Here is a 9,410-nt window from a genome sequence, read left to right as displayed (position 1 = left end):
TTGCAACCCAGCTCTGTTTGACCCCGGAGCACAAGCTCTTTCCCACTGCTTTGGTCTCAGAAACAGAAGATAGAGTACAGTCTTGGCTGTGTGTGAGCTTGAGAAAAAGTCCCTTTTTCTCCTTGAGACTGTTTCTTCCACTGAAAAATGAGAGGGTGGAGTTAGCAATCTTCCTTATAGTGACAGGGGACAATGATGGGGCCAAAAAGATGGCCTGTGCCTTTAAGAGAGCTGACTTTCAGGTCACTGAAGATTTGCTGATCCCTATTCTAAGCCAGGTACAGGTGTTAGATGTCCCACTGGATAGGGATCCAAAGACTAATAGGACATAATCCCCACTGTTAAGGGGGCCTGGTCTGATGGGTCTAATGCAGCCCTATTAACAGCTGCTTGAAGTACAGTACAGATTAGTGCAGCAATATGTATGAGGCACATGGTAACACAGAAAAGGAAAGGATTAATTCCATCATGTCTGTGTCTGGTGGTGGGGCTGGAAGGGAGGGATGCGGTATGATGCTGAGCTGGGCCTTGGGAAAGAATCATGTTCTAGGTGGACAATGTGGAGGTGAGGCTTCCTGGATATAAGAGACATTAGGTGCAGAAGCACACCAAGAAACAGTGCAGTGTACTGAGCATGGCTCCCGTAGGTGGTTGGATCCCAGAGCACGGAGCTGGATAGGTCAAGCGAGTCCATGAAGAGTCGTGTTGAAGAGCTTGGATTTTACTCCTGAGAGCAGTGGCATGGGCAAATCATGTTTGCAGTTTATTGTTAGAAAGATCCCTCTGGCAGTGGTAGGACTGGAGGAAGGTGATGAAGCGAGGGGTGGAGACCCCTTAGGAGGCTTTGCAGCTGTCCAGGTGAGAGATGATGAGTTCTTGGACTTAGGGTATTCATGGGAGACTTGGAGAGGAGCTAGATAAATCAGAGATGTTTTCACCAAAGGACTTGATGATTGATTAGATGAGGGAGAAGAAGATGAGACTAAGGGATTTATTGGAATGGATCGAGTGGCCAAATATTAGGTTGGTGCAAAAGTAATTGTGGTTTAAAAGGTTAAAAATAATTGCAATAACATAATATAAAATGGTGCCATTAATAATTACAGGACATTTGGAGTGGGGTGGGAGAAATAATGCTGCTGGCTTTGGATATGTTAAGTTTGAGGTGTCTCTTAGACAGCCAGGAGGAAAGGTCTAGCCTCCCGCTTCTTTCCAGAATTGCAGTCTTAGCCTAAGTAAGAGCCTTGGGCCGGTTTCCTGCGGGGCCCAGTCGGGGATAAAATACTCCACATCCTTCAAGCATTTAAGGTGGGTATTGAAAACTCCCTGAACCCTAATTGGTATGAGGAGAATGGAGCGTGGATTGCTTTTTAAAATCTGATCCTAGCCTCAGTGGAGCAAACTCTCCTGTCTCTTGTAAGCACCAGACTTTTAAAAAGAAACCATTTCCTGTGGAGCAAGCAGCCTCTGACCTGACAGGCTCTGGCTCTCAGGTTGGTTCCCAAGAAGCCCCCATCTCCTTAAGGAGCCGCTTTTTAAAAGATGAGCCTGGTCCAGTCTGGCGGCTGGGGAGAGCCCAGAGTCTTGAGGACTGGACCCTCTCCCAACCACCACTTCGGATTAGGTGTTCTCAATGCTGAGACAAGACCCCATGTAACCCCAACTCTTCCCCAAATGACGGGGTTAGGATCCTCCCCCACTCAACTCGAATCTCCAGCGCTCACCTGGAGGTGGCAGGCCCGAGCACGTGGGCTCGATTAGGGACCAGCCTCTAGGGTCCTCCCAGAGAAGGGGATAACCCAGGAGGTGGGAGGCTGGATCCCCACCCACACCCCTCCGGGCACCGGCCGTCTCCCTGGGTGCTACCGCCAGTGGCCACAGGCAGGGGTACGCCCTGTGTCCCACTCCCACGTTCTTCGGACGGTGTCAGATTCCGTTATCTTTACTCCGCCCCCTTCTCGCGCACTACCCCACTGTCTTGCGGATAAATCCCCAGAGCAAAGGGTAGCACGATCCTTCCCGCGCCCCTGAGGGCCCTGAAGCTGGGCACTAAAGCAGTGCAGTGCCAAGCTTCCCCTGCAGAAGCCGCGCTCCTCACTCGGTCCGGAGGTAGAGGGGGCGCGAGAGAGCAAGTGGGCGGGCGTCCCATCCTCCGCAACCTCCTCCAGGTCCTGGCGCGCAGGGTGGGAGCGCTGCGCGGCTCCGCGCTGCGCATCGCGGCCCGCTTGCCGCCTGCCCCCTGCCCTAGCTGGGCCACCTCCCCAGGCTGCCGGTGGAGGGCTACGAGGCGCTAACGTTACGCTGTTTCCGGTTTTCCAGCAGGCTCTGTTTCCCCTCCCAAGGCGGCGGCGGCGGAGCGGCGGAGCCCCCCAAATGGCCTGGCCAGATGCGGCAGGTTTGCTGCTCAGCGCTGCCGCCGCCGCCACTGAAGAAGGCTCGGTGCAGCAGCGACAGCGACAGCAGCAGCAGCAGCAGCGAGAGGAGCAGCAGCAGCAGCAGCAGCGAGAGCAGCAGCAGCAGCAGCAGGAGCAGCAGCAGCAGCCACAGCAGCATCTCCCGTCCCGCTGCGCCCCCAGAGCCGCGGCCGCCGCAACAGCCGCAGCCCCGCAGCCCCGCAGCCCGGAGAGCCGCCGCCCGCTCGCGAGCCGCAGCCGCCGGCGGCATGAGGCGCGACCCGGCCCCCGGCTTCTCCATGCTGCTCTTCGGTGTGTCGCTTGCCTGCTACTCGCCTAGCCTCAAGTCTGTGCAGGACCAGGCGTACAAGGCACCCGTGGTGGTAGAGGGCAAGGTACAGGGTCTGGCCCCGGCCGGCGGCTCCAGCTCCAACAGCACCCGCGAACCGCCCGCCTCGGGTCGGGTGGCGCTGGTGAAGGTGCTGGACAAGTGGCCGCTCCGGAGCGGGGGGCTGCAGCGCGAGCAGGTGATCAGCGTGGGTTCCTGTGCGCCGCTCGAGAGGAACCAGCGCTACATCTTTTTCCTGGAGCCCACGGAGCAGCCCTTAGTCTTTAAAACGGCCTTTGCCCCTCTCGACACTAACGGCAAAAACCTCAAGAAAGAGGTGGGCAAGATCCTGTGCACTGACTGCGGTGAGTCGCCCCCTCCGTCTGCTGGAGAAAGGGGGGAGGGGCGAGGTGGTAGAGAATGGGGGTGGGGCGGGGAGGTGCTGCAGGTGCCCAGGCCTGGCAGTGCTCGGGCGCTGGGGGTGGGGCCGCCCCTGGGCAGGGCGCCTGGCAAGGGTGGGTGAGGGGGTTGAGGTTAGGGAGAAGGAGGATAAGGCTCAAAGTGTGCCAGGGGTGGGGGGCGGGAGGGAGGCGCTGGCTTGTGCCAGCAGGAATCTGCGGCTGATATATGGCATGTGGGGCTGGAAAGCTGCCATCATAGCCCAGTAGCGGAAGGAAAACGGAGAGGTCCGGGTGGTGCTGGTCCGAGGCTCAGTGAGTCAGGAGTGACCCTCGGAGGCCTTGCCCGCTCTGCTCCCACGGGCCTGCCTTGCCGAGGCTGGCAGGGTCTGCAGGAGCAACTGGGCAGACTCCCAGGCTGTGAAGGCCTCCACTTACAAGTTCTCCTAGGGAATGATGGCCCCCGCCCCCTCTTTCCTCCCCTGGGCTCCCGGCTCTGCTCATCTACACCGCTGGCGCAGGCAGAGTTGGACTTTTTCTGCTACTGTTTTCCGTCCTCCATGTGGCTCAGGTTTTTTCTCCATCGTGATTGCCTGCTAAGTGGGTAGCACAGCCTTCTCTTAACCTCCAGGACTAGGCAGCAGACACTTCTTTGGGCTGTTTCTGGGAGCTCTTACTAGGGCTGTGATGGTGATGACGATGAAATAGAGTAACTTCTGAATGCTGTAAGTTCAGCTCTGACATCTTACTGGCAGGATGTGTTGACTGCATCTCTCATCTTCATGATGTTGGGTGCTGCACAGGAATGCAGGTGATGAGAAACAAAACGCCGAAATCTATAGATCTGTGCAGCTGGGAAAGCAGATCTCCCATGTCAAAAGTCAAAGAATTGTCAATTTAGGAGCTTTTCCTTCTTGTCCCTGAAGCCAGTACTCACTTCTCAGGAAGGTATTTCAAACCAAATTGTTCCCATACTGGAGTGTTAGCTTGTCTTCTGCTTATTCATATTGGGATTTCATTTTGTCCCAACTAAGGCTGAATTTGGTGCTTGTGGTGTGACTCTGACCTGTGTAATCACTGAATTGTGATAGATGCCCTGGACTGTCATAGATGTTGGTATGTTTACCCAGTTTACTGATTCTGGGTAGTGCAAGAGGCTTTGAGTAGCAAACAATGTGGAATAGCTCATAGGAAGTTTTGCTGCCTTGTCTTTAAATCAATGCCTTTGACTTTTGTAAGCTTCCTCACTCCCTCCCCCGCACTACCACTACCACCACCCCTGTCCTTCAACAGACAAATTTTAGTTTAGTGGTGGGAGTATATCTAGGCATTATGTTCAGCTGTGCTCACTTGACTTTAATCAGAAGAATCTGGTAGTGTCTTAGCAAGGGGGAAACATTTGGTGATAATATCAGGTTCCGTCTCTGACATTGTTCTGAGGAATATTGTTTACTGCTCTGTAATGTTGGCTTTATGCTTTGAAATGTTTTATGAAGACAAGTTGAGACCAGTTAAGAATTTCTAATTTTTTATTCTGCTAAGTATTTTGTCTGAGATCCCTCGGGTAACTGGAACTGTATTATGCAGTGGGAAATAGATAGTAAAAACATTTATTGAACCTTGTCCAAGGACAGCTTCTGTTTTGGATTTCGGTGAGTTGCTCCTGAATATGCACAGAGCACACTGCCACATAATCTCTAGTCTGGTCCATGGAGACCTGATGGTCATTGTCAGATAACTCCATAGACTGACTGATTGGCTTGTCTGCTCCCAGTCCCCCCCCCCACCCCATGAATTATACCTTGTTTGCTTTAGTGGGCATTTAAGAGTTTAATAGTTGAATGTGGAGATCATGAAAGATTCAAGGATCAGAAATATAGTCTGCTTTTAGGTTATGGTCATCTCATATGATTAAAATAGCATGTGTAGTATAGCTCTCAGAAAGATAAATTTAGGACTGCAATCACTGCTTAAAGAGAAGGCCCTCACACATCACAAATGATCAAGGAGCAGGGTTGGTGTGGAAGTAAATATTTTAGAATGCAAAAATATTTGTTTTGAATTGATAGTACATAGATATGTGTCAGTTTGGGGGGTTATATAAGGGCAGTAGAAATTAAAGGACATGTTTGTGAGAAGAAACTTGTGGAACTGGTGATAATACTCGTATGACAAGAGCATAAACTGCATTTTCCTATTTTCTACTGTGTGGTTAAAGAAAACATGCACTGGTAATGGCTTATTAAATAAGGAAACAAAATCATCCTAACTAACCACAACACCTTCCTTGTGCTCAGCAGGAAATAACTAACAAATTCGTTTTCTGTTTTCTATCTCTAAAGAAAGCCCTCTGGGCCACAGGGTCATTGGGAACATTTTCTCCTTGAAGCAGATTTGCCCATTGCAAAATAGGGAAACTGGCACTTGGGAACTGTCATCATGGTGTTGTATTGAGCAACTGAGGTTGAATTGTTACTTTGTTTAGCCGGTTTCAGCTCGGAGTGTGTCTTGGGTCTGAACAGTGTTGGTTCCTAGGAGATGATCTAGAAAGTTGTGCGTGGTGGGCCAGGACTTTGGGACAATGCACCTACCATACAGAGGATATATTGTGCTTAAAAGTTGTCACATGCCTCGGTAGCAACAACACAGGGGTTATCCTAAACCCTTATAAATGGCTAATTTTACTTCCACTGTGAATTGTTGACTTGAAGCCTGTGAAGTTCTCCTGGAAAAGCACTACCTGCCAGAGGGGCATCTTTATAGATCTAATGTGTATCATTCATCCAAAGTGACTACCTCAGGTGGTCAAGAGTTGAGTAAAATCTTTGCATTTCTCTGAAAATTGCACACATGGAAGGGTTTTCTGTGCCTTCTGTGGAAAGGAGAGGGAAATTTGTTAGAAAGGACGTTCAGGGATTAGCAACTCTGTACAAAGCTATAAAAGCACCCTATTCTGCAAATAGTCCTGCCTTTTTAATGATGGTTGCATATATTTTGGTATAACCATATCCTATCTTGTTGCTTTCCTATATACATGGTTTTAAGCTGTTTCCTTATTGAATAGACACAGTAGATAGTATTTAAAAAAAAGGAAGATCATTCTTCCTTTGGGACTTTCTGATTGCAAGTTTTCTTCCAAAGTATAATGTACTTTGTTGTTAAAGATGGAAAAGGTATGTACCTGGGGGCTTTTACATTCTTTAGGATTGTTTTAAATTAATTTAGCACCTAGATTCACATATTAGAGGAAGGTGGTTCACAAAATTCAGTATAGCAAAAGCGACTGCATGTTTTTAAAAAGCTGTTTATTTAAAGAATCTTTTCTTCCCCAGCCAGCTGGAAACCCAGCTGTGCTGCAGCTTGAAGATGGGAAAGTGAAACTAGATTAGAAACTGACCAGTCCTAGTGGTAAGGACAAGGCTTGGTTATAGATTTAGGGGTAGAATTACCACCGTAATATCATTATTTCCTTCAGTGGCTGCTTTCCTCTGCAGACTGTGATTCTTGGGGGCAGGAACCATATCTTACCTTTCAGGTCTTGTTTCTCTTCACTCTCCTGCCCCCCGCCCCCCAGTTTGATGTCGTGCCTGGCTTATAGTGAGATTCTCATAAGTATCTTTTCAATGAATGGATGAAGTCAAGTGAAGTTTAAAAAGCAAGCCTCCAGATTAATACTAAAACAATCTTAATTTTCCATCTGTGACACCAAGTCCTACGCTCAAAAGCTGAGTTTGACGATAGTCTTTACCTGTGCTGTGGGAACCTTTCTTCCAAAGCAGTCGTTATCAACTAGAGTACTTAACCACAAAGTGCTTAATCACTGTGCTGATTAGTGTTAATGGGATTTGAGCAGTGGAGAATAAAGGTCTTGCCACAGAAGAAAGACCCTCTTTTTTGGAGGCTAGATTACCACTCCCCCAATCCTATGTTTAAACAACAATCAGTTTGAATTAACAAATGGTTTGGAAGCTAGAGAGCGTGGGATGTTAACTAACTAGGGGACTAACTTCCTCTTGGTCCCAATCCTTTTTACCATATTTTATTATCGAGGACATTTTAAATTTATTTCCTAATAGCAAATACGTCATTAATTTTTTTCTTTGTAAAATTTTACTTAAATTTTTGAATATGTAAAATTTATATGGCTCAAAATTCAGGAAGTACGTAAGACTATAAGGTGAAAAGTGTCCCTCTTACCCCTGCCCTCAGCTTCCCAGCTCTAAGGCAATTGTAAAGTAACATAGTCTTGAAATGTGTATTTCTCTAAAAGCAAAATGTTTTTCAAAATAGCCTTATATATTTCTTCTTAACAGATGGAGAACATTAATTTTGCCATTAAGCTAATTTTATGGTAAATTCTTCCTAAGTAATACATATAATTTTTAACCTAACCCAAGATCTTAACCAGTACCCTACCTCACAAACATCACCCTAGGATCAGGAGTGAAAATACCAACTTACTTCCCAGACACTTTGCCATTAGGAAGTCTTCCATGACAATGAATTTTGTGAGTGAGTCTTAATTGGGATCCTCAGAGGAGAGAGCCAAAGGTTCGTCACTGATCTTTGGGGCTGCAGCTCGGCTCATATAGCAGTTCCTACTGTTTCACACTGTTGCTAATGTCACAATAGCATCCAAGTGGGAAATTACGTGATTCCACATATGGAAAGAGAAAACTCCACGGTGCATGATTACATTGAGTTACATTTAGAAGCCAAAGACCCAGCTGTGGAGGAAGAGGTTGATTTTGACCATATAACTCTACAGCTGGTACGATTCCAGGGGGAATTAGCCACTAAAATACTAGTTTGAAGTAGTCTTTAAGGTAACTGATTTGAACATAAAATGTCAGAGGATCGGGGACTTGCCATTTGGATAAGTAGGGGGAGAACAAATATGCAAATCTAAACAGTGGGAAGTCTTAACCCTCTAAATCCTGCTGGCTCAGTGGCATGTGGCAATTTGGAACATTGATTTGGAAAAGGAATGATGATGTCAGCATCAGTGATGTCTGTCTTCAACAACTTGTTCTTGGGTTTTTCTTTTCAAGGTCTACCAAACATCAAAGAAATTTCTCCCCCAATTTTGGGTTTGGTTGGATGTATGTGAAATGGGGATTTTGGACCTGTTTCTAGTGAATTAACCCTTTTCTCCTGCTTTACTTATAGGAATTCGTACGTGAAATACATCCAGGTTATGAATTTCAAAGGATCACCTGGGGAACTCTAGAAAACTGGGGAAAATAGATGAATTGACTGGTAGAAGTACTAAATTATGACAAATATGACCAAATGACTGTCTTATGTGAAATGGAAGTAGAGTCTTCTGAAAATAACAGCACACACAGATAAATCTCAGTGAGCTAGAGACCCACGGAAGGCTGTCGGAACTGAAGCAAACCAGGAGAGTGATTAAAAGGCATTAGGATGACACAAAAGAGGACAGGCTGTGCCCAGGCTTAGAACTGGGCAGCTTTTACCAATCTGGGGTCAAAAGGCAGATTCGCACCGACTGAGGTCATTTGCTGCTTATCAGCAGTGATGCTTTTCATAATTATGAAATAAGGTTAACTTCCGGCGCCTTCTTTCTCTGGCTAGTTGCTGCTGGCGAGTGTGGCATATGAGCTCTTTCTACAGTAATGTTCTCTTCCCACTTTGTGCATGAAACGAAATCCAAATAGTCTCTCCAGGGACCTTCTCTGGGACAGAGCCTGTTAGCTCTTCTCTGTGCCTCCGCGTAGGACCTGATTGTGTGGCTTGCCTCCTGGGGTGGGGCTGGAGGTGGTTAACATTCCATTTACCCTTGCAGACATTTCCAGAGTGGCCTGGGGAATAGGTATCCTAGAGGGTTCCTGTATTCTACCAGCAACATAGACCCCCCCCCCAAGATGTGACGTTCAGCTTACTTTTTATTTTCTCTTCAGAAACAGAATCCTAAATGGTTCTCTTTTCCCTTCACAGATTTCCTGCCCTGTGTTGAGGACATTGGCTTCCCCCTCTTCTTTCCCTCCTTGATCTGTTTATACAGACTGAGGATCTGTCTTTGTCCTTTAGGCTGGGATGTTTTACTTGGTCTTGGTCTTGATCTTGATCCAACTAACAGAAGCCAAGCTGAACTAACATTCCTTAAAACTGAATGGGAGGAAGGTTACCACACGGCTAAATACCTGGTCCAGCCCATGGGAAAGTCAGGACCTCATTAATGTGATTTTGACAGTGATGCATTTTGGTATCCCAAAGGTTGTATTACTAAAGGAGCTTTCAATTCTATCTTTCAAATGTTTGCTTCAA

General features: G+C 47.4%; 1 protein-coding gene across 9 annotated transcripts in view; it reads left to right on the top strand.

Moving 5' to 3' along the window:
* Positions 1-1,995: 1,995 nt before the first annotated feature.
* The window catches only part of NRG2 (neuregulin 2), a 184,011-nt gene continuing 176,596 nt past the window's right edge, over positions 1,996-9,410 (top strand). For 5 of the 9 annotated variants that reach the window (XM_033096424.1, XM_033096421.1, XM_033096422.1 and 2 more), the window contains exon 1: positions 2,146-3,086. In XM_033096424.1, the coding sequence (XP_032952315.1) occupies positions 2,387-3,086 (700 nt within the window). In that variant the 5' untranslated portion in view covers positions 2,146-2,386. Of the gene's footprint in view, positions 2,110-2,144; positions 3,087-9,410 lie in introns of those variants that run through there. The other 4 variants (XM_033096419.1, XM_033096417.1, XM_033096415.1 and 1 more) reach the window with 2 other exon arrangements.

The sequence above is a fragment of the Rhinolophus ferrumequinum genome, chromosome 24 (genome assembly GCF_004115265.2).
Source record: "Rhinolophus ferrumequinum isolate MPI-CBG mRhiFer1 chromosome 24, mRhiFer1_v1.p, whole genome shotgun sequence".
Taxonomy (NCBI): domain Eukaryota; kingdom Metazoa; phylum Chordata; class Mammalia; order Chiroptera; family Rhinolophidae; genus Rhinolophus; species Rhinolophus ferrumequinum.
This window is presented reverse-complemented; position numbering and strand designations above follow the sequence as displayed.